This window comes from Oncorhynchus masou, chromosome 24 (genome assembly GCF_036934945.1).
Source record: "Oncorhynchus masou masou isolate Uvic2021 chromosome 24, UVic_Omas_1.1, whole genome shotgun sequence".
NCBI lineage: Eukaryota > Metazoa > Chordata > Actinopteri > Salmoniformes > Salmonidae > Oncorhynchus > Oncorhynchus masou.
In genome coordinates, this window is record NC_088235.1 from 38,278,862 (window position 1) to 38,305,180 (window position 26,319).

The 26,319-nt window shown below is 44.0% G+C and overlaps 1 protein-coding gene across 1 annotated transcript in view; it reads left to right on the plus strand.

The window, feature by feature from the left end:
- The first annotated feature begins 11,000 nt into the window (after positions 1-11,000).
- Positions 11,001-26,319, plus strand: part of LOC135512145 (leucine-rich repeat-containing protein 1-like) — an 82,063-nt gene continuing 66,744 nt past the window's right edge. The window contains exon 1 of the mRNA XM_064933852.1: positions 11,001-11,581. Within this exon, the coding sequence (XP_064789924.1) occupies positions 11,423-11,581 (159 nt within the window). The 5' untranslated portion in view covers positions 11,001-11,422. The remainder of the gene's footprint in view (positions 11,582-26,319) is intronic.

Sequence of the window (26,319 nt, forward strand, 5' to 3'; positions counted from 1 at the left end):
CCGCAGGTAACTTCATGGATGGTGTCTGGGCGAAGGAGAATGGCGTTCCCTCTGAACCTCTAAGTGACCCCATGAGGGTTACTACATTGGATGGAAGCCCTTTGGGATCTGGACTTGTCACTCATGTCACTACCTCCTTGAGACTTTCAGTTTCACAACACCAGGAATTGATGAACTTTCATTTGATCTCCTGTTCCGAGTTCCCTCTCGTCCTTGGATACCCCTGGCTTCACAGCCATAACCCTCACATCGACTGGTCTGTGGGCACTATCAAGCAGTGGGGTCCTACGTGCCAAGCTACTTGTATTTTCCAGAATTCCCCGAGTTCTACTCCCGAGTCTTTAGAATCCATCGACCTGACCCGAGTTCCCGAGTGTTACCATGACCTCAAACTGGTGTTTAGCAAACAGAGGGCCACCATGCTACCACCCCATAGATCTTACGATTGCCCCATCGACCTGTTTCCGGGCACTTGCCCCCCAGGGGTCGGATCTTTTCCCTATCTCCACCCGAACGAGCTGCTATGGATACCTACATCAAGGACTCTCTGGAAGCAGGCCTCATGCGTCCATCAACCTCCCCGGCGGGAGCAGGGTTTTTCTTTGTGGCCAAGAAAGACGGTGGATTACGTCCTTGCATCGACTACCGGGGACTCAATGACATAACCGTCCGTAACCGTTACCCGCTACCCCTTATGGCCACAGCCTTCGAGCTGCTCCAGGAAGCAGTTGTTTTCACTAAGCTTGACCTGCGGAACGCATACCATCTTGTGCGGATCAGACCTGGTGACGAGTGGAAGACCGCTTTCAACACGCCTACTGGTCACTATGAATACTTGGTGATGCCCTTCGGCCTGACCAACGCCCCAGCGGTGTTCCAAGCGCTCATAAACGATGTGCTTAGGGATATGCTTAACATATTTGTGTTCGTTTACTTGGAAGACATCCTCATCTTTTCGAGCTCCCTTCAAGAACACACTAAGCATGTCAGACAAGTACTCAAACGCCTCCTGGACAGCCATCTGTACGTTAAGCCGGAAAAATGTGAATTCCATTCATCCCGAGTACAATTCCTGGGATTTGTAGTGGAACCCGGTCGAGTCCAAATGGACCCTAGGAAGGTAGGGGCGGTAGCGGATTGGCCCACCCCAAATCCGTTAAGGATGTTCAGCGTTTCCTGGGCTTCACAAACTTTTACCGCAAGTTCATCAAGAACTTCAGTTTGGTGGCAGCTCCTCTCTCAGCTTTAACCAAAGGTGGCAATGCAAGGTTTTTGTGGGGAAGAGAAGCTGAGACGGCCTTCCAAGGACTCAAGCAGCGCGTCCTCTCTGCTCCCATCCTGATACTACCGACTACGGATGAACCATTTGTGGTGGAGGTAGACGCATCAGAGGTTGGTGTTGGAGCTGTCCTGTCTCAGAGGGGTGAAGACAAGAAGCTTCATCCGTGCGCTTTCTTCTCACACCGGCTTACCCCGACTGAGAGGAACTACGATGTGGGGGATCGTGAACTCCTAGCGGTTAAGATGGCATTGAAGGAATGGAGACACTGGCTCGAGGGGGCTTCTCACCCGTTTCAAGTGCTTACGGACCACAAAAATCTGGAGTATATCCAGCAGGCGAAGCGATTGAACTCTAGACAAGCTAGATGGTCTCTTTTCTTCAATCGATTCCAGTTTATCCTCACCTATCGGCCCGGGTCGAAGAATCTCAAACCGGATGCCCTGTCCCGAGTCTACGCTCCTGCCATTCGAGATGACACGGACATGCCTGTCCTTCCTGCTGCTAAGATTGTGGCTCCGATCTCGTGGCAAGTTGAGGATACCGTGAGACGTGCTCAAGCTAGCGAACCGGACCCTAAAGGAGGCCCTGCCAATCGGTTGTTTGTCCCCAAGGCAGTGAGGACTCAGGTCCTTCTGTGGGGGCACTCCTCTCGCCTCACCTGTCATCCGGGCGTAGGTCGCACCTTGGAGTTCATCCAGCGTAAGTTCTGGTGGCCTACCATAAGAGAAGACGTTGCCACTTTCGTCAATGCCTGCCCCGTGTGCTGCCAGGGCAAATCTTCTCACCTCCGCCCTCAAGGACTCCTTCACCCTTTACCTGTTCCCCACAGACCCTGGTCCCATATCTCATTGGACTTTATTACTGGACTTCCTCCATCCCATGGCAATACTACTATCCTAGTCATGATCGACAGGTTTTCAAAGGCGGCCAGGTTCGTCCCTCTGACTAAGTTACCTTCTGCCAAGGAAACGGCTGAGTTGGTAATTAATCATGTGTTCCGAGTCTTCGGCATTCCTCAAGATGTGGTTTCTGACAGAGGTCCCCAGTTCGCCTCAAGGTTTTGGAAGGCCTTCTGCCAACTCATGGGGGCTTCTGCCAGTCTATCTTCAGGGTACCATCCGGAGTCCAACGGCCAAACAGAGAGGATGAATCAAGAGCTGGAAACCACCCTCCGATGTATGACTCGTGACAACCCGTCCACATGGTCATCCTTTATTGTTTGGGCCGAATACGCGCACAACACCTTGCGCTCCTCCTCCACTGGTATGTCCCCGCACGAGTGTCAGTTTGGCTATGCTCCTCCATTGTTCCCGGACCAGGAGGCAGAAGTCAGAGTGCCTTCAGCCTTGAGGTTCGTCAGACGCTGTCGGCTTATGTGGAGGAAGACCCGTCTTAATCTGATGCGTTCCTCACAGAGGTATCAACAACAAGCCAACAGACGTCGCCGTCCCGGGCCTACCCTGCGCCCCGGCCAGAGAGTCTGGCTTTCCACAAGAGACTTACCTCTACGGGTGGAGTCTCGCAAGCTGTCCCAAAAATACATCGGTCCCTTCAAGGTTGCCAGGAGAGTTAACCCAGTTTCTTATCGCCTACACTTACCCAGATCCCTTAAGATTAATCCCACATTTCATGTGTCATTGTTAAAACCTGTTGTTTTTCTCCCCTTGTCCCGGCAGACAGACCTCCCCCTCCGCCTCGTGTCATTGGAGGCCAGCCGGCTTATACCGTCCACCGGATACTGGATTCCCGCCGGGTGCAGCGGTCCTGGCAGTATCTGGTGGACTGGGAAGGCTACGGTCCTGAGGAGCGCTCCTGGGTTCCTGCCAAAGACATCCTGGACCCTGACCTCATTCGTCAGTTCAGGGTCCTCCACCCTGAGAGAGCTGGTAGGAACGTCAGGAGCCGTTCCTAGGGGGGGGATTCTGTCAGGATTTGGCCAGGGTTGTTCCGGGTTTTGGTCAGTAGATGTCCCCATTGTGCTTTTTGTCCCTATGTTTTTCCCTTGATCCCCATTATTTGCACCTGTGTCTCGTTTCCCCTGATTGTATTTAAACCCTTTGTTTCCCTCAGTTCTGTGCTCTGTGTTTGTATGTTAGCACCCTGCCCTAGTGTTCTGTGTGCTCTTGTCGATTCCGGGTGAAGTTCTTGTGGTTTTTTGTTTTTGTTTATTTTTGGTGAGTTTCTTTTGAGGTCTTTTTGTGTTTTTCCTACCACCTTTTGGATTTGCCATTTTTTGCATTTTAGGATTTTTTCTTTATTAAATACACCGTCTTAAGTACTGCTGTGTCTGCCTCATCTTCTGGGTTCTGCTGTCTATTCGTGGCTCAGTTGGTTAAGTGACTGTTTCTCACTCCGGAGACCCAGGTTCGAAACCGGGTCCTGACAAAAAGTAACCCTAAAATGACAACATTATTTACCGTTAATTTCTATTGGGCACAAAATAATCTGAAACACAACCAAAACAAGCTGCAAATGCAACCAACAAGTTTGTTGAGTCACAAGCTTTTTGTAGTCATTGCGTGCTAGGAATATGGAACCAAATGCTAAATGTTTGACTACTTTAATAAACATAAAAGTATCACAACTCAGGATATGCAGATTCACGACTCAGGATATGACGCAGATGCCAGGTCAGAGTTCGGCAGGTACAGGACGGCAGGCAGGTCAGATCCAGGAAGACTAGAAAACAAAAACTTGAGAACAGGAGAAACGGGAAACATGCTTGTAAGACCTGACAAAACAAGACGAACAGAAAACGCAGGTTTCTCACCTTGTCAGGAAAGTTTGCGGGATTCCACCCGGAGGGGCAGATCCCGAGTGGAAATTCATACACTCTGCCCGAGGTGATAGCAGGGAGCAGGGGTCCGGTGGCGGTCCGCATGTCGCCGATACCTAGAGGTGGTCTTGAGAAGAGGGGACCGGGTTCTCTTCCAGGTTAGTTGACATCGGTGGACAAACATCTGGGCAGAGCGTATGCTGACTTCTTTCTCTTGCTCTGGGATGAGCTGGGACTGATATCCCAAGGAACACTCGAAGGGCGAGAGACCAGTGGCCGAGCAAGGAAGGGTGTTGTGGGCGTATTCCACCCACACAAGTTGCTGGCTCCAGGCGATGGGGTTGGCGGAGACTAGGCAACAAAGAGCCGACTGGCCGTTAAACTGGGGATGAAAACCGGAGGATAGGCTTGCCAACAACCCAATGAGGGTGCGGAACGCCTTCCAGAACCGGGATGGGAACTGAGGACCACGATTGGAGACCATTTTGACTGCAAGTCCATGGATCCAGAAGACGAGCTGGGCCGGGTAACTTGGGAAGGGGAATGAATTGGGGAGCTTCGGAAAACCTATCCACCACCGCAAGAATAGTGGTGTTGCCATCTGACAGAGGGAGAACAGTGACTAAGTCCAGGGATATATGTGACCAGGTGCGGTGAGGAACAGGGAGTGGTTGAAGGAGGCCAGCTGGAGCTTGTCGTGGAGTTCTATTCTGTGCACACATGCAGGCGGTGATGAATACAGAGACATCAGGAACCATGGTGGGCCACCAAAAAGGTTGTGGGATGAAAGCCAGGGTCCGACGGGAGCCTGGATGGCCGGTCAGTCTAGAGGAATGTGCCTATACCAGGACCAGGGAATATGCAGACCCCCCCACCCCCCACTTGGGGTCAGATGGTGTAGCATCGGGGCTATACAGGCGTAAGAGCGTGTCAGGCTTCACATTCTTGGACCGAGGGCGGTAGGAGATAGTTTAATTGAACAGAGTGAATAACAGGGCCCATCGAGCCTGCCTTGAGTTGAGGAGCATAGTGGTGTGGAGATATTCCAGGTTCATATAGTCAGTCCACACTAAGAATGGATGTTCCGCCCCCTCTAACCAGTGCCTCCACTCCTCCATTTCCCATGTCATATTTCCTCTCAGCAGGGTTAAGATGATGGGAAAGGAAAGCACAGGGATGCAGCTTTTGGTCTTGCGCAGAATGCTGGGCCGGGACGGTCCCCACTCCAAATACTACTTGAGATCCGAGAATGCCCGGTCAGCTGCTGGAGACCACGTGAAGCCAGGGTGCTGTAACCCCGGTTGAAACGGCGGTAGAAATGAGCAAACCCCAGGAAACGTTGCAGCTGTGCTATGGATGTGGGTTGAGGCCAATCCACTACCGCTCTCACCTTGTCAGAATCCATCTGATTGGCCTGGAACACTGCAGGAGCGTTGGTCAGTCCGAAATGACATAACAAGGTACTCGTAGCGGCCGCTAGCCGCGTTAAAGTCTCCTTCTCGTATTCGAACCATATGGTAGGCATTTCGAAGGTCCAACTTCGAGACAATTGTCGCCCTCTGGAGAGGCTTGAAAGCCAAGGAGATGAGTGGTAGAGGGTAACGGTTTTTAACCATGATGACATTAAGGCCCTGATAGTCGATACACGGGCAGAGGTTTTTGTAATTCTTCTCCACAAAGAAGAACCCAGTGCCGGCGGGGGAGGCAGATGGGTGAATACTACCTGCAACAAGAAAGTCCTCAATGTACCTTTCCATAGTCTTAATCTCCGGACCCAACAGTGAATAAAGCCGCCGCCGAGTCAGTGTAATTCCTTGGAGAAGATCGATAGTGCAGTCGTAGGTTTGATGCAGAAGGAGAGATGTAGTGGGGGCCTTGTTGAAAGCCTCCCGGAGGTCATGGTACTTCGTGGGAATGACGGAGAGATCCGAGGCTTCTCACAAGTCCACAAGAAGACGTCCCGTGGCAGGTTGTGCCGACTTCAGACAATGTGTGGCAGGCTCCAACCCATGATAGAACCAGTAACACAGTTGATCAGGGCATTGTGCCTGTGAAGCCATGAAAACCCCAAAACCACATGCACGTGTGGAGATTCAATGAGCAGGAACTGCTAGACTCACTGTGATTACCTGACACTCACATGTTAATAGGAAACATATTGTGGGTGACTGCCAATAGAGAGCCCATCCAGCGCTCCATGGGGATGGAGAGGGGTTGTGTGGAGATTCCCAGCTCTGACACCAGGATAACGTCGATAAAGGTCTCGTCGGCCTGAGTCAATGAGCACCCAGAGAAATTTGGACTGGTCACCCCAAAACAGGATGACATGGATAGGGGTACGAGTAATGGAGGATTGGACACTCCCCTTACGGCTCACTAGCGTACTAATACCTACTGATGAGCCTGGCCTTCTAATGGACAGGTAGATATATAATGTCCTGTAGTTCCACAATACAAACAGCTCTTGGTGCTCAGTCTGCGTAAGCGTTCAGCAGGAGACAATCTAACCCCGTCCAGTTGCATGGGCTTGGGTGACATCGGATTTTCCCGGTGTTGTAGACGCCAAGGACTTCCGGGATTCTTTGGAGACGAGGTGGGAGCCATGGATGAGCGAGTGTGACCGGGAACGGACTTCCTCCCTCCTACGTTCTCTTAGCCGCCCATCGATCAAGGCTATGAGAGAGTCAAGGTCCATGGGAAGCTCCTGGGCTGAGAGCTCGTCTTTAACCACCTTCAATAATCCATGAAGGAATGTGTCAAACAGAGACTCTGGGTTGCAGGCACTCTGTATAGTCTGCCACACTACGGGGGTCTTGACGCTGTTGAAGTAGCTTCTGAGCAGCCACCCTCCCGGACGACGAAGAATCGAACACCTTTCCAACCTCCGCCTCAAACTCCTCCAGACTGCAGCAAATGGTGGATTGTTGCTCCCACACTGCCGTAGCCCAGGCGTGTGCCCTCCCGGACATCAGCGCTGTCAGGTACGTTATCTTCGAGCAACCGGAGGGAAACGAAGAGGGCTGCAGCTCGAAGATAAGGGAGCACTGGGAGAGAAACGCCCGACAGGTCCCTGGATCTCGTGTAGCACTTTGGAGGAGGTAAGCAGCGTTTTCGGGAAGCTGGGGTAGGCTGGGAAGAGGCTACGCTGGTAGTGGGGTTACTGAGAGTTTGGGTGTTATCGTAGTGGCTTGCTGCCTAGTAGATTATCTGTGGAATTGCTTCAGCAATGCATTGAAAGCGTGATCATGGCATTCTGCCAAGGTCTGGACTCTTTTTCATAAGGTTTTGAAGTAGCTCCTCGTGTCTTCCAATGGTGGCTCCTTGGGAGGAGACAGAGTTAAGAAACGGGTCTGAGTCTGCTGGGTCAGTCAAGGCCAGTTCGTACTATCACGACTCAGGATATGACCCAGATGCAGACACCGGAGGCAGATAATAAATATTCAGAGAATCGAACTATCACAAAGGGGCAGGCAAAAGGCAGGTTGAGGGCAGGCAGAGGTTCGTAAACCAGGTCAGAGTCCGGCAGGTACAGGACAGCAGGCAGGCTCCAGGTCAGGATAGGCAGAAAGGTCAGAACTGGGAAGACTAGAAAACAAGAACTTGAAAACAGGAGAAACGGGAAACGTGCTGGTAAGACCTGACAAAACAAGATGAACTGGCAAAAGACAAACAGAAAACGCAGGTATAAATGCACAGGGGACAAGCACAAGACAGGTGAAATAGATTAGGGTATGACAATACTTTTGGTTCCCTACATTGGTGGGACCATGTACAAAAACTGCTGTAATTTCTAAACGGTTCACCCGATTAGATGAAAATATCTCCAAAAAGACCCCATTTTGGAGGTCACTGTAGTTATTGGACCATTTTTGTCTTTGTACAACAAGCTGTTTGCCCATGCTGTTTGTAAAATAATCGATGTGTATGAATGATGAGCATGTTGGCCAAAATCTAAATTGCACCTGGAATAATAAAATCCTCTTACATTTCAAAGATGATGGTACAAAAGAAATACATAAAAACGTTTGTTTTTTTCTTTCTATTATCTTTTACCATATCTAATGTGTTATATTCTCCTACATTCCTTTCACATTTCCACAAACTTAAAAGTGTTTCCTTTCAAATGGTACCAAGAATTTGCATATCCTTGTTTCAGTGCATGAGCTACAGGCAGTTAGATTTGGGTATGTCATCTTAGGCGAAAATTGAAAAAAAAGGGTCCGATCCTTAAAAGCCACCTGTAACCCCATAACATAAACCCTACAAACACTACCCAATTGATGTTTATACCATGCTTACTGTAAATTGAGCTAACTTAGCCGTCAGATTGTAAATATTTTGGACAATTTACCTTCACCTTGTGGAGAGCTAGGGGTTGGAAGTGTATGTTGGTGGAATTAGATTCTGTACCACCTACAACAAAATACACAACAATACCTAATTTATCCACACCCAGTCTGCTAGATTGGCTAGCTAAGCATACCTAACATGGACATTTCAATATTGCCAGCTTGCTGTTAGCTAACTAGAGCACTAAACTGGCTCCCAGCTGAGACTACATTGCTACCCAGTTGAGACTGGCTGAGAACCAACTAACCTACCATAGACGATTTATACACATTTATCATTGCTACCAACGCACAGAGTGAGTTGGCAATATCGAACATTTTATTTTTAGTTACTTTAGTGTTTTCGAGAAAAAGGTGGAATATATGGCTACCAAATTGATATACTCTTTATTTGGTAACATTACCTAGCTTATGTTAGCTAACGTCAGACAAAGATAGAACGAACAAACAAACAAACGTGTTTACTCTCCTGAAGGTAGCTACCAGTCTAGCATACTACCATGTCATAGGTGAAATTGACTGACAGTTTGTTGACCAAAAGATTGCTATATGATTTAGCTTATGGCTTTCAGAGTTCAATAGAGGACTGTAGTGTTATCTAGCTAGCTAACTTACCCAGCTAAGCTAGCAAACTAGCAAACATTAGGTTACCTCTAATTGAGAATCTTCTGTGTTCTTGTGAAGTAAAAAATTTGCTGATGTCCCATCACTTCTGAGCTGAAATTGAAATGGATTCCATATCAGTTCAGCCTGAAAATCCTTCTGATAATCTTTGGTCTCCGCAGCCATCATTCCCTTTAGGATTTTTTTTTTTGCAGTCAGAGTGCAGTACAACTGCAGTGGACTGCAGTATAACTACAGTTAGAGTGCAATATAAATGCAGTATGCTGCAAATACTGCGTCCTAAATAACACAGCATTTTTTTACTGCAGTAATTTTGCAGTGTAACTGCAGTTAGAGTGCAAAATACACTACAGTTATTCTGCAATTGCTGAGTCCAAAATACCACAGTGGACTGAAGTTACTGCACTTTTACCGCAGTTTCAAAATGGCAATCTTTTTTTGTAAGGGTCTTGATAGCCCAAGGCACTGGCAGAATTGGGGTGAATCTCTGGTCGGTAGAAGATAACTCATTTTCGTGCTTGTTTGTAATTAGCACAGCCAGGCACAGAGCATGATGACAAACAGTCAAAAACAAACGTTTTCCAAAAAATCTTGACTGGAGAAGTTCTGAGATTTACTGTGTGTTGGTCGTTCGAGGTTAACAACTCCATTATTCAAGTTGGTTTGCATGCCACTTCTACCTAGCGGGCGGTATCAGCATTAGCTATGAATGCCGGACTTTGTGGTTCACTATGAGCAGACCAATACACAGGGAGTCGAAACTTCACGATTCTACCAGTGAAATTAAAATGTGCTAGTCCTAGCTTGTGGTTTGGATAATTGTGATGTTTATGATAAAAACATAATGTTGTTGATATAGTAATGACTATATGCCGTGGCAAAGCCAGGGTGAAATTCCCCTTTAAATTTCATAAACCATGCATGATTGTTTTTGGCCTTACATCCACTTGTGGACATAATGCGAGCCTTCTTTTCATGGTGCTAGTGTTGTCATTAAGTAGGCACTAGCGCCTCTTAGTGGATAAGAGAAGAAAATTAGAGGCAAGTCAGTCGTGCCCATCATATTATCAAGGCTCTCATTTTGTCAACTGGCAGTGGTTCTCAAAATGTTTGGTTACTGTATACCCTAATCACATTCTGCTCTACCCAAGGTATCCCATCATATGCAACTGATCATTATGCCTATGCTCTTGAGTCTTCCCAGGTATCACCTGTGGGTATACCATATAACCCCAGGGGCACAAGACCCACTGACCTAGATGTTCACCAAGTGGAGACTAATTATTCATCCTGATTAACAAAGGCAAGCAATGACTTGAGTTCAGATGCTACACCCTCACTATTTAGAAAATGGGTTCTATATTTGTATACATTACTTTTGATATATGTGTAACGGATGTGAAAGGGCTGTATGAGCTTTGCGATTTCTGATGGTCACACCCATATTGATTAGGCCAGACTTCGCCACACCCACCAAACGGGAGCAAACGTAGACCTACCTCAAAGGCGGTTGAAAAATGATGCACACCCTTTTGGTAATTCAGTACACTACAAACCGTCAAACATATCAAACGTTGAACCAAACTGAATGCACCCCAGGTTTACATGTTCAATTCAGACAGGGAGACCATAAAGACAGGTTGACATTTGAGAGAAATGCTTTATTAAAAAAAAAATTGTCCATGCTGAAATGCATTTAAAAAAAAATGTTATTTAGTTATTTGTACTCTACCTACCTACTCTAAAGTATAACTCCAGAATAAACTGTATAAAAAAAGGTCAACAGATATGTATAACTGTAGGCTATTTCAGGTTAAAATAACACTGAGCTGAGGTACAGTAGGCCAACTGAAGAATGAATCAGAAGCCTATCTATAATCCTCTCTGGCTTCTACTTTTCTAGAGGGGGAGGGAGATATACAAAGGGGGGAGCGGTTAGGATTGGTGACGTCAGATTGGAATGAGGGAGTGAATGTTCCGGGTCAGACTGAGAGGAAATTAACTCTGGGACAAGGAAAACAGTAGGTTACACGAAATAAAACAGAGATGTGATCGTTTTCTGGACACGATTAGAAAAACTACTAACATCCCAGTGGCGACGTGATTAAAGGATAAAGAACCAGGCGAAAATCAGGTGCCGACAACTATTCAAAGTGAGATAGACAGCGTATGTGTTCCATGGTGTCCAGTGCAATTTATTCACGCCTGTGGAGGTGGTTTCGATGTTTGTTTTCTTTGAAAATTCGTTCGAATAGCAAGAAGGTGTTTGGCAAGCCATCTAGCTAGTTCAGTTCGAGTAGTAGCTGTCCGTATTCAGTTGCGCCTTCCGTTTATTTTATTTGACGTCTTTTCGGGCTATTTTTTAAGAACGGATTTTGCCATCACCCCGTGATGTTTCAGTGTATACCCCTGTGGCGGTGCAATCGTCATGTTGAATTGATCGATAAGCGGCACTGTTCTCTGTTATACGTTCCGGATGAGATCTACCGCTACAGTCGGAGTTTGGAGGAGCTTTTGCTGGATGCTAACCAACTCAGTGACTTGCCCAAGGTAAGCAGAATGTTTTCCAACTGGCTAAGTTAGCTGCTAAGCTAAACCTGTAGAATGCGAAGTTCACTGATAAGGTTTACATGGTGGCATGTCAGGAAAAAACATAAGTTGTAATTTAAATGTAACCAATGACCACGTGTTGTTGTTCATGTGATGGAAAATACCATAACCTGCAGTTTAAACAGATCGTTAGGTACATGATTGCATCTCAGGGGGGACATCATTACGCAATATCGCCATTCGTCAGGACAGAGAGGGAACGTGTATGTCGTAGGCATTTTCCTTGGACAGATTTTTTTTTACGTGGAATGATGCGCACGCCTTATTATTTGACATTATGCAAACTGCAAAACATCGCCTACTACAAAAATGACACTTTCTACTGTCATGCTATTTGATCTTTATTATGACGAGCGAAGACTAATCAGCTGCAAACTTCTTTATTCAATAACCAATCTACATAAAACAATCCATTATGATCAGCTTGATTGTCACACATATCTGACTATGTGTATACTATATGGTATTTGAAAGATTAAAGGTGAAATAGGCCTGTCACAATGATGAGTATCTCTGGCCCTGTGGTTTTGAAGTGACTACAACAGTTAGGCCTAGTCTTAGCCCAATAATGGACTAAAGGAGCTTAACTTTAGTCCTTATAGTCCAAGGACCTTTACATATTCTGCTTAAAGGTGAATTGTCTATGGAAGACAAAACAGCCAAATACTCCATATAAACAGTAGCAGTAGCATCACAGAGGAAGCCATGTCAGTTAAAAAGCCATATTTACAACCGATGTTGTGATAATGGCATTGTTTACTCTATAACACATTCGTTCATACACCCCCGTGATATACAATAAGACCGTGGCAACAAAAAGACAACAGTCACAGTGGCGCAATGAATTCAACTACATCTACTCTTGTTTCATCACAAAACCGGAGAGCACAAGATCTGTCCGGTGAAGTCCACAAAGCAAATATTGCATACAAACAGTTATATCACCTGCGGCATGGTCAAGCCCGTTAATGTTTTCGACAGTTTACTAAACGACTTCTGATTTAGAAAAACAGAGTCATCACAAAGAGAACAGGAGCACAGCCTCAGCTATTCCAGCAATATTTAAACTTAAACATTTAAACATCATCAAATCAACAAGGCTATATGTGCTTAGTTTAATACACTGAAAACAAATTTTAAAGATACCCCCAAAAAATTGTCTAATCAATTTTGCAAAATATAATGTGGGTGTGTGTGTGTGGGCGATGACTCCCCTACTTATAGACTAGTTGAACGCCAATGCCATCTTCTTCTCTTTCATGTTGTCAACAGTCTATGGATCTTTCATACAGATACAGTACACTTTTATTTTTTGTTGTCACAGGCTACCTAGCGAAAATGCTTGATCGCCTGACTTCCTCCCATGGGCAACAATGAACCAGCTAAGTTAGCTAGCTGGCTAGGTAATGTGAGCCTATTAGGCTACATATTGAACTTCAATCGTCTCAGGCCAGTGGCACAACATATTTACTTATGGTTAGATAAGAAACACTGTCTTAATCATTGGCCTGTACAGAGAATTAAGTCAAAACCACAAGTCCAAATCCCCATCTCCATCCATGGCTTAGGAAAGGGCCAATTTAGCAAGCTAGCTACTGCAGGATATCAACATAAGCAGACTAGAAACAGATAAGTGATTTGATTGGTCTGAAGCCAAATCCCAACTGGCCTCCCTTGGGGGTGTTTTGCTGTACCTGGACAACCCATAGTTGAGCTCAGCTCAATGCTGATTGGCTAATTAAGATTTGTTTTTAATCAAGGGAGACCAAATGCTTGCTGGTATCAATCAATCAAATGCTATGGCAGCAACATGTTGTACTCTTTTGGTCCAGACAGCATCAAATACATGGGCTACACATACTGAGACAGAGGGACACTGTTTCCCTCGCTCGGATGATTTCTCCAGTGAGATTTGGCCACTTGCGAATTGATGGAAAGTTCTGAAAACCCAGAGAGAGATGAAAGATACATTTTATAATTTTAATTTCACAAGTGCAAACTATCTGCGTTTTAACCATTTCACTTGAGTATTTATAGTCAATCGAGTGCTTAAATTGCGTGATCTGGTGAATGCAAATAGTTTTCCTTCACAGAAAATACATTGGTGCAACACATTTGGCAGAAAATGGCTTAGTTTTCATCAGATGACGAGAAGTGCAATGCAATTGGGCTGGCAACCACACAAGTAAATGAGCTTCCAATGAATAAGCAGTCCTTTTTGCAAAAACGATGCATGGCTGTCATATTTCTAATGTTTATCATAGAATGTAGCCAGCTACATTTCCTAATGTTTTGCAGAAAGTTAATCTTGCAATTTATGTCAGTATTTTAGATCTGCGTTTACAAAATGCAGCAAGATTTAACATGACCCCTGAGTCCACCCTGTCTTTCAACTGTTTTCCATAAATAAGCACTGTAACATGGAAATATGGCTGTGCGGGAACCCTACCTCTGTAAAGGTGCATATCAATTTAACCTTTTGCTTTTTGAAAATTATTTCTCACTGATATGGAAGATAAGGTCCTTTTGCTTCCAAAATCATACCACAGGCGATGAGTGTTAATATTCAGACTGAGAATCGGGGCTCTTACTTATAGCTGAGATCCCGTTAACGGGATCGACTTGACAACAGCCAGTGAAAGTCAATGGCACCAAATTCAAACAACATAAATCTCAATTAAAATTCCTCAAACATACAAGTATTATACACCATTTTAAAGATAAAAAAGATAAACGTGTTGTTAATCCCACCACAGTGTCCGGTTTCAAAAAGGCTTTACGACGATAGCATACCATGTGATTATGTTAGGTCAGCACCTAGTCACAGAAAAACACAGCCATTTTTCCAGCCAAAGAGAGGAGTCACAAAAAGCAGAAATACAGAGAAATGAATCACTAACCTTTGATGATCTTCATCAGATGACACTCATAGGACTTCATGTTACACAATACGTGAATGTTTTGTTCAATAAAGTTCATATTTATATCCAAAAATCTCAGTTTACATTGGCGCACTATGTTAACAGAACTCCCCTGTACAGAAGACTCCTTAGTCCAATGACTAATGTAATGGAACTGAGAGTCATGATCAAGGGCAAAGCTTAGGCCAATATGGCATTGACAAGGCAGTTACTGGAAGAACTGTGCAGATGCAAAGTTTGGTAACAGAATTACGGTAAAATCTCTGTTTTTTTATGGATCACGATTTCCATAAACAAAGATGTCTTCAGAAAAATGGGGTGTCAGTTTATTGAACTACAGTAAGTGAAGTGGATTTACACCCGGTAACAGAGTTTTATGGTAGTGGAATTACATCATGGATCCCTGATCTGTACTACACAGAAAAGCATAATTGTAGACATGATTGTCATTCTCTTCATAGTGCATCCTGAATAGGTTCACAAAGGTAGAAATAAGAGGTCGACCGAAATGGCTGACAAATTAATCGGAATGGCCGACAAATTAGGGCAGATTTCATAACAATCGGAAATCGGTATTTTTCTGGCACCGATTTTGCAGATTTTTAAATTTTTATTTAAAAAAATATGTTTTTACACCTTTTTAATCTTTATTTAACTAGGCAAGTTAGTTAAGAACACATTCTTATTTTCAATGACGGCCTAGGAACGGTGGGTTAACTGCCTCGTTCAGGGGCAGAATGACAGATTTTTACCTTGTCAGCTCGGGGGATTCAATTTTGCAACCTTTCAGTTAACTAGTCCATCAGATGACACTCATAGGACTTCATGTTACACAATACATGTATGTTTTGTTCGTTAAAGTGCATATTTATATAAAAGAAATCTAATTTTACATTGGCGCATTACGTTCGGTAGTTCTAAAATATGCGGTGATTGTGCAGAGAGCCACATCTATTTACTCATTATAAATGTTAATGAAAATACAACTATTATACATGGAATTAGAGATATAATTCTCCTTAATGCAACCACGGTGTCAGATTTCAAAAAAACTTTACGGAAAAAGCAAACCATGCAATAATCTGAGTACAGCTTTCAGACAACAAAGCAGCCAAAAAGATATCTGCCATACTGGGTAGTCAACATTAGTCATAAATAGCATTATAAATATTCACAACCTCTTGAAACTCCCCATCCCGGATCCGGGATCGTGACTAAAGCCTCAGGCTCATTAGCATAACGCAACGTTAACGATTTCTGAAAATCGCAAATAAAATGAAAATAATGCGTCTGCTCTCAAGCTTAGCCTTTTCTTAACAACACTGTCATCTCAGATTTTCAAAAAATGCTTTTGAACCATAGAAATTGACTAATTTGTGTAAGAGTATGCAAAGCTAGCTTAGCATTTTGAGTAGCATTTAGCACGCAACATTTTCACAAACCAGATAACCAAATAAATAAAATCATTTACCTTTGAAGAGCTTCGGATGTTTTCAATGAGGAGACTCTCAGTTACATACCAAATGCGCAGTTTTTCCTGAAAGCGTCTGTGTGTAGGAGAAATCGTTCCGTTTTGTACATCGCATCTGGCTACCGAAACGAACCGAAAATTCAGTCACCTACAACGTCAAACTTTTTCCGAATTAACTCCATAATATCGACGAAACATGGCAAACGTTGTTTGGAATCAATCCTCAAGGTGTTTTTTCACATATCTCTTCATTGATATATCGTTCGTGGAAGCTTGCTTTCCTCTCTGAATCCCATGGAAAAATACTTGCAGCTGACTTTTGCGCACCAATTTCGGCGCAGGACACCGGGCGGACACGTGGTAAATGTGGTCTCTTACGGTCAATCTTCCAATGATCTGCCTACAAATACGTCACAATGCTGCAGACACCTTGGGGAAACGACAGAAAGGGCAGACTTACTCCTCTCGCATTCACAGCCATATAAAGAGACAATGGAAAACAGAGCCTCAAAAATCCTGCTCATTTCCTGGATGCCGTCTCATCTTGGTTTTGCCTGAAGCTCACGTTCTAGGGCACGCACAAAAAATATCTTGGTAGTTCTGGACACGTCAGAATGTTTTCTTTCGAAAGCTATCAATTATATGCATAGTCGAGCATCTTTTTGTGACAAAATATCTTGTTTAAAACGGGAACGTTTTTCATCCAAAAATGAAATAGCGCCCCCAGAGCATCAACAGGTTAACTTTGATCTTCATCAGAATGCACTCCCAGGAATTGCAGTTCCACAATAAATGTTTGTTTTGTTCAATAATGTCCATTATGTCCAAAAAGCTTCTTTTGTTAGGGCATTTGGTAAACAAATCCAAAAGCGCGTTCAGGTCCCGCCGAACATCGGACAAAAAGTTCAAAAAGTTCCGTTACAGCCCGTAGAAACTTGTCAACCTAAGTATAGAATCAATCTTTATGATATTTTTTACATAAATCATCAATAAAGTTCCAACCGGAGAATTCCATTGTCTGTATAAAAGCAATGGAACGAGAGCTAACTCTAATGACCGCGCCTCAGAGCCTGTGGAAATCTGCCAGACACCTGGCTCAAATCCTCAAACAAAGTTCTAAAGAATGTTGACATCTAGTGGAAGCCGTAGGAAGTGCAACATAACCAATATCCCACTGTATCTACAATAGGGGCTGAGTTTAAAAAAAACTACAAGCCTCAGATTTCCCACTTCCTCGCCTGCCATATGAGTTCTGTTATACTCACAGACATCATTCAAATAGTTTTAGAAACGTCAGAGTTTCCCCCCCAATACTACCAATAATATGCATATATTAGCATCTGGGACAGAGTAGCAGGCAGTTTACTCTGGGCACATTATTCATCCAAGGTACTCAATACTGCCCCCCTGTCACCAAGAAGTTAATAAACTTATCTTTATAAAAAAACAATCAATCAATCATAATCACTAGTTAAATACACATGGTTGATGATATTACTCGTTTATCTAGCGTTTCCTGCATTGCATATAATCGATGCAGTGCGTATCGTTGCTCCAATGTGTACCTAACCATAAACATCAATGCCTTTCTTAAAATCAATACACAGAAGTATATATTTTTAAACCTGCATATTTAGCTAAAAGAAATCCAGGTTAGCAGGCAATATTAACCAGGTGAAATTGTCACTTCTCTTGCGTTCATTGCACACAGACTCGGTGTATATGCAACAGTTTGGGCCGCCTAATTTGCCAGAATGTTATGTAATTATGACATATCATTGAAGGTTGTGCAATGTAACAGGAATATTTAAACTTATGGATGCCACCCGTTGGATAATAGTATTTCAAACGTCACTCGCTCTGAGACTTGGAGTAGTTATTCCCCTTGCTCTGCATGGGTAACGCTGCTTCGAGGGTGGCTGTTGTCGTTGTGTTCCTGGTTCGGGCCCAGGTAGGAGTGAGGAGAGGGACGGAAACTATACTGTTACACTGGCAATACTAAAGTGCCTATACAAACATCCAATAGTCAAAGGTATATGAAATACAAATGGTATAGAGGGAAATAGTCCTATAATAACTACAACCTAAAACTTCTTACCTGGGAATATTGAAGACTCATGTTAAAAGGAACCACCAGCTTTCATATGTTCTCATGTTCTGAGCAAGGAACTGTAATGTTAGCTTTCTTACATGGCACATATTGCACTTTTACTTTCTTCTCCAACACTTTGTTTTTGCATTATTTAAACCAAATTGAACATGTTTATTTATTTGAGGCTAAATAGAATTTATTGATGTATTATATTAAGTTAAAATAAGTGTTCATTCATTATTGTTGTATTTGTCATTATTACAAAAAATAAATTAAAAAAATTGTCCGATTTTAATCGGTATCGGCTTTTTTTGGTCCTCCCAAAATCGGTATCGGCTTTTTTGGTCCTCCAAAAATCGGTATCGGTGTTGAAAAATCATAATCGGTCGACCTCTAGTAGAAATATACAATATCCTCCTTCGCATATATGGGTAGTGTTCTTTAAAAAAATGTTTTACCATTTTTTTCTCCCCAATTTCGTGGTATCCAATTTTTTTAGTAGCTACTATCTTGTCTCATCGCTACAACTCCCGTACAGGCTCGGGAGAGACGAAGGTTGAAAGTCATGCGTCCTCCGATACACAACCCAACCAAGCCGCACTGCTTCTTAACACAGCGCGCATCCAACCCGGAAGCCAGCCGCACCAATGTGTCGGAGGAAACACCGTGCACCTGGTAACCTTGGTTAGTGCGCACTGTGCCCGGCCCGCCACAGGAGTCGCTGGTGTGCGATGAGACAAGGACATCCCTACCGGCCAAACCCTCCCTAACCCGGACGACGCGAGGCCAATTGTGTGTCGCCCCACGGACCTCCCGGTCGCTGCCGGTTACGACAGAGCCTGGGTGCGAACCCAGAGTCTGTGGTGGCACAGCTGGCGCTGCAGTATAGCGCCCTTAACCACTGCGCCACCCGGGAGGCTATATATGGGTAGTTTGGGAAAGTTTGGGAAACCCTGGAGTAGAGTTCAATATAGTACAATACAGTGCATTATACTGTACAGAACTATAAAATAGTTTTCTTTACTGTACTCTACTGTGCTTTACTGTGCTGTCCAAACTTGTGAAACATAGACATCTATGATTGGTTCAGATTTGGTCAGTCACCAGTCTGTTTGGGCCAAATCAAGGCCGGTCTGTCCTGGCCCAAAAAACTACATCTGTGGATGTTGAAATCAAGGCCAGGGCAAACTGACCAAGTATCAACTACTTTTCATTGTCCATGGACGTCCGGTGTCAGTCGGCGCTCAGTGGGTGCGGACACTGGTTACAGTCAATGGAAAGAGCGTGCTCATGGGTATGTTTCAGTAAGGGCCGGGATTAACTGGAGAGAGAAGAGATGAAGAAAGGCAGAATTACGAGTTTTAATCACTTAATTTGTAATCAAAAAAGTATATAAGTAAAAACACTAACCAATTGGTAAATCTACCTTTATTTGTTCTGTGAACTTTCATGATCCTCATGAGGGAGATAAATAAAATATGTTAAAATATATATATGTAGGTTTTTGGTAATGGAATTAAAATGCAATGTTTCTTTAATTTACAGAAGGCAAATACTTTCTCAGACTAAATATGTGTTGATATTAGTTGGTAGGGGTCTTTACTTCAATTTGATTGTGTTTTGATCTATATCTAATACTTTAAGACTTTTTTTCTGGTAGGTGTTTTTTAAGACACCAGATGGAAATCTCTTTGATCAGAAATAAAAACAATTACTCATGCCAAAATGTTAAGATATACAATGGTTGAGAAACATACAGTACCAGTGAAAAGTTTAGACACACCTACTCAATCCAGGGTTTTTCTTTATTTGTACTATTTTCTTCGTTGTAGAATAATAGTGAAGACATCAACCTGGATTTTGTGTTAACTCTACAACAAAGCTTTTTTAGTGTCCATTACATTTACATTTAAGTCATTTGGCAGACGCTCTTATCCAGAGCGACTTACAAATTGGTGAATTCACCTTATGACATCCAGTGGAACAGCCACTTTACAATAGTGCATCTATATCATTTAAGGGGGGGGGTGAGAAGGATTACTTTATCCTATCCTAGGTATTCCTTAAAGAGGTGGGGTTTCAGGTGTCTCCGGAAGGTGGTGATTGACTCCGCTGTCCTGGCGCCGTGAGGGAGTTTGTTCCACCATTGGGGGGCCAGAGCAGCGAAGAGTTTTGACTGGGCTGAGCGGGAACTGTACTTCCTCAGTGGTAGGGAGGCGAGCAGGCCAGAGGTGGATGAACGCAGTGCCCTTGTTTGGGTGTAGGGCCTGATCAGAGCCTGGAGGTACTGCGGTGCCGTTCCCCTCACAGCTCCGTAGGCAAGCACCATTACATTTACATTTAAGTCATTTAGCAGACGCTCTTATCCAGAGCGACTTACAAATTGGTGAATTCACCTTCTGACATCAGTGGAACAGCCACTTTACAATAGTGCATCTAAATCATTTAGGGGGGGGTGAGAAGGATTGCTTTATCCTATCCTAGGTATTCCTTGAAGAGGTGGGGTTTCAGGTGTCTCCGGAAGGTGGTGATTGACTCCGCTGTCCTGGCGTCGTGAGGGAGTTTGTTCCACCATTGGGGGGCCAGAGCAGCGAACAGTTTTGACTGGGCTGAGCGGGAACTGTACTTCCTCAGTGGTAGGGAGGCGAGCAGGCCAGAGGTGGATGAACGCAGTGCCATGGTCTTGTAGCGGATGCGAGCTTCAACTGGAAGCCAGTGGAGAGAGCGGAGGAGCGGGGTGACGTGAGAGAACTTGGGAAGGTTGAACACCAGACGGGCTGCGGTGTTCTGGATGAGTTGTAGGGGTTTAATGGCACAGGCAGGGAGCCCAGCCAACAGCGAGTTGCAGTAATCCAGACGGGAGATGACAAGTGCCTGGATTAGGACCTGCGCCGCTTCCTGTGTGAGGCAGGGTCGTACTCTGCGGATGTTGTAGAGCATGAACCTACAGGAACGGGCCACCGCCTTGATGTTAGTTGAGAACGACAGGGTGTTGTCCAGGATCACGCCAAGGTTCTTAGCGCTCTGGGAGGAGGACACAATGGAGTTGTCAACCGTGATGGCGAGATCATGGAACGGGCAGTCCTTCCCCGGGAGGAAGAGCAGCTCCGTCTTGCCGAGGTTCAGCTTGAGGTGGTGATCCGTCATCCACACTGATATGTCTGCCAGACATGCAGAGATGCGATTCGCCACCTGGTCATCAGAAGGGGGAAAGGAGAAGATTAATTGTGTGTCGTCTGCATAGCAATGATAGGAGAGACCATGTGAGGTTATGACAGAGCCAAGTGACTTGGTGTATAGCGAGAATAGGAGAGGGCCTAGAACAGAGCCCTGGGGGACACCAGTGGTGAGAGCGCGTGGCGAGGAGACAGATTCTCGCCACGCCACCTGGTAGGAGCGACCTGTCAGGTAGGACGCAATCCAAGCATGGGCCGCGCCGGAGATGCCCAACTCGGAGAGGGTGGAGAGGAGGATCTGATGGTTAAACAAGCTTTCTCTGCCCTTAACCTTATTCTGAACACCTCCAAAACAAAGGTAATGTGGTTTGGTAAGGTGAATGGACCTCTCCCCACCGGTGTGATTACTACCTCTGAGGGTTTAGAGCTTGAGGTAGTCACCTCATACAAGTACTTGGGAGTACAGCTAGACGGTACACTGTCCTTCTCTCAGCACGTATCAAAGCTGCAGGCTAAGGTTAAATCCAGACTTGGTTTCCTCTATTTTTTTAATATTTTTTTTATTTTTACATTTAACCTTTATTTAAGTAGGGAAATTAGTTAAGAACAAATTATTTTTTACAGTGACGGCCAAACCTGGACGACGCTGGGCCAATTGTGCGCCGCCCTATCACGGCCGGATGTGATATAGTCTGGATCGTAATTGCTCCTCTTTCACCACAGCTGCCAAACTAACCCCGATTCAGATGACCATCCTACCCATGCTAGATAACGGAGCAGTAATTTATAGATCGGCAGGTAAAGTTGCTCTCGAGTGGCTAGATGTTCTTTACCATTCAACCATCAGATTTGCCACCAATTCTCCTTATAGGACACATCACTGCACTCTATACTCCTCTTTAAACTCGTCATCTCTGTATACACGTCGCAAGACCCACTGGTTGATGCTTATTTATAAAACCCTCTTAGGCCTCCCTCCCCCTATCTGAGATACCTACTGCAGCCCTCATCTTCCACATACTACACCTGTTCTGCCAGTCACATTCTGTTAAAGGTCCTCAAAGCACACACATCCCTGGGTCGCTCCTCTTTTCAGTTTGCTGCAACGAGCTGCAGCAAACACTCAAACTGGACAGTTTTATCTCTTCATTCCAATACTCAATCATGGATAATCTTACTGACAGTTTTGGCTGCTTCGTGTGATGTATTGTTGTCTCAACCTTCTTGCCCTTTGCTGTTGTCTGTGTCCAATAGTGTTTGTACCATGTGTTGTGTTGCTGCCATGCTATATTGTCTTAGGTCTTTCTCGTTATGTAGTGTTATGGTGTCTCTCTTGTTGTGATGTGTGTTTTGTCCTATATTTTTTTGAAATCCCAACCCCCGTCCCCGCAAGAGGCCTTTTGCCTTCTCGTAGGCCATCATTGTAAATAAGAATTTGTTCTTAACTGACTTGCCTAGTTAAATAAAAAATGAAATAACACATATGGAATCATGAAGTAACAAAAAAAGTGTTAACAAATCAAAATATAATTTAGATTTGAGATTCTTCAAAGTAGCCACCCTTTGCCTTGATGACAGCTTTGCACACTCTTGGCATTCTCTCAACCAGCTTCATGAAGTAGTCACTTGGAATGCATTTCAATTAACAGATGTGCCTTGTTAAGTTAATTTGTGAAAATTTATTTCCTTAATGCATTGGAACCAATCAGTTGTGTTGTGACAAGGTAGGGGTGATATACAGAAGATAGCCCTATTTAGTAAAACACCAAATCCATATTATGGCAAGAACAGCTCAAATAAGCAAAGAGAAATGACAGTCCATCATTACTTTAAGAAATGAAGGTCAGTCAAGTCACAAAACCATCAAGCACTATGATGAAACTGGCTCTCACGAGGACTGCCACAGGGAAGGAAGACCCAGAGTTATCTCTGCTGCAGAGGATAAGTTCATTAGAGTTAACTGCACCTCAGATTGCAGCCCAAGTAAATGCTTCACAGAGTTCAAGTAACAGATACATCTCATCAGCTGTTCAGAGGAGACTGCTTGTATCAGGCCTTCATGGTTGAATTGCTGCAAAGAAACCACTACTAATGGATATCAATAATAAGAAGAGACTTGCTTGGGCCAAGAAACACGAACAATAGACATTAGACTGGTGGAAATGTGTCCTTTGGTCTGATGAGTCCAAATTGGAGACTTTTGGTTCCAACCGCTGTGTCTTTGTGAAATGCAGAGTAGGTGAATGGATGATCTCCACATGTGTGGTTCCCAACATGAAGCAAGGAGGAGGAGGTGTGGGGATGCTTTGCTGGTGACACTGATTTATTTAGAATTCAAGGCACGCTTAACCAGCATGGCTACCAGAGCATTCTGCAGCGATACGCCATCCCATCTGGTTTGCGCTAGTGGTTAGAGCATTGGCCACTGTTCCCCGGGCGCTGAAGACGTGGATGTTGATTATGGCAGCCCCCCGCACCTCTCTGCTTCAGAGGGGATGAGTTAAATGTGGAAGACACATTTCAGTTAAATGTGTTCAGTTGTGCAACTGACAAGGTATCCCCATTTTGTTTTTCAACAGTGCAATGACCCAAAACATACCTCCAGGCTGTGTAAGGGATATTTGACCAAGAAGGAGTGTGATGCAGTGCTGCATCAGAAGACCTGGCCTCCACAATCAACTGACCTCAACCCAATTGAGGTGGTTTGGGATGAGTTGGACTGCAGTGTGAAGGAAAATCAGCGAACAAGTGCTCAGCATATGTGGGAACTCCTTCAAGACTGTTGGAAAAGCCTTCCAGGTGAAGCTGGTTGAGAGAATGCCAAGAGTGTGCAAAGCTGCCATCAAGGCAAGGGTGACTAATTTGAAGAATCTCAAATATATATTTTGATTTGGTCAACACTTTATTTGATTATTACATGATTCCATTTGTGTTATTTCATAGTTTTCTTCATTATTATTCTACAATGTAGAAAATAGTAAAATAAAGAAAAACCCTTGAATGAGTACGTGTGTCCAAACTTATTGGTACTGTATTTCTGCCTTCATTTCCCAAAAATGTAGACCCGTAGCTTTCATTTGACACCCAATTTGATATACGACTATGAACTTCACATGTTGGTGCTCATGGGTCATTTTTACATGGAAATGACCCAAGGTAAACATTAGGGAACATGGAGAAAACATGCTTTTTCATCCCATTCATCATTCTCTAAGCTTTCATTTAATATCTTTCTGTGAGAGTAGAAGAGGGGAGCTCCCTTGCTTTGCATGCTATGCTGTAAGAAAGACCACAACCATAGTTGCTGGTGCTCCTTGGCATGTAACTAATACGATCTAGGCTAGCTGAGTGAGCGCAAGACAAGTCAAACAGAATAAAACCTCCAGATCACTGTTGTACTGTAATGTGCTCTGCTCATTGTGTGGTCCCATCACATTTGCTATCAATGTGGTGATGTAACACTTGCCTTAACACAAGACAGGCCTATAGTATTTACATTTGGTCATTTCCATGTAATAGGACCCATGAGCAGCAATGTGAAGTTTATAGGAGCATTTCAAATTTGGAAAGCTAGGAGTCTGTATTTTTGGGAAATTAAGGCATAGATGCATTTTTCAACCGTGTTACATCCCAGAAATGTGTAAAAAGCAATGGCTTTGATTTCTGGTCACTCAGATGGGGAACGGGGTCTTTAAAAAAATATACTAGAAAACATCTAAGATATTAAAAATACACCAACACAATAATGTTGAAGAAACGGCCCCTGACAATTAATATCAACATTTTATATTACGTTTTTCAGAAAGTATTTGTCTACTGTAAGTTTAAGAAATGTTGCCTAATGTCTTGTCACAGATATTTTCAGGAAGGATTATGAGAGTTCACAGAAGTACCAAGTAAAGGTAGACCTACAAATGTAGTTATGATTAAATAATAATATTTAATAGTGTTATAGTTAACACTATTAAAGCTGACCCCCCCCCCACACACAAAAAAGTTCGTGTTTTTACGGATAACTATTTTGTTAATGAATTATAAAAGCGCTTCACTCTGTTACCAAACCGGTAACAGTGACCGCATTTGAATTGGCCACAATGGGGGAATCAGAGTATTCACAAAACACAGCAAGGGTCGGGCAAACCACTGTGGCGGGTAGATGAAAGAAAAAATAAAAAATAAAAAATATATATATATATACACACACACACACACACACACACACAGTGGGGAAAAAGTATTTAGTCAGCCACCAATTGTGCAAGTTCTCCCACTTAAAAAGATGAGGCCTGTAATTTTCATCATAGGTAGACTTCAACTATGACAGACAAAATTAGGAAAAAAATTCCAGAAAATCACACTGTAGGATTTTTTTGGAAAATAGGTATTTGGTCAATAACACATTTCTCAATATTTTGTTATATACCCTTTGTTGGCAATGACAGAGGTCAAACATTTTCTGTAAGTCTTCACAAGGTTTTTACACAATGTTGCTGGTATTTTGGCCCATTCCTCCATGCAGATTTCCTCTAGAGCAGTGATGTTTTGGGGCTGTTGCTGGGCAACACAGACTTTCAACTCCCTCCAAAGGTTTTCTATGGGGTTGAGATCTGGAGACTGGCTAGGCCACCCCAGGAGCTTGAAATGCTTCTTACGAAGCCACTCCTTCGTTGACCGGGTGGTGTGTTTGGGATCATTGTCATGCTGAAAGACCCAGCCATGTTTCATCTTCAATGCCCTTGCTGATGGAAGGAGATTTTCTCTCACGATACATGGCCCCATTCATTCTTTCCTTTACACGGATCAGTCGTCCTGGTCCCTCTGCAGAAAAACAGCCCCAAAGCATGATGTTTCCACCCCCATGCTTCACAGTAGGTGTGGTGTTCTTTGGATGCAACTCAGCATTCTTTGTCCTCCAAACACGACGAGTTGAGTTTTTACCAAAAACTTATATTTTGGTTTCATCTGACCATATGACCATCTCCCGATCTTCTTCTGGATCATCCAAATGCTCTCTAGCA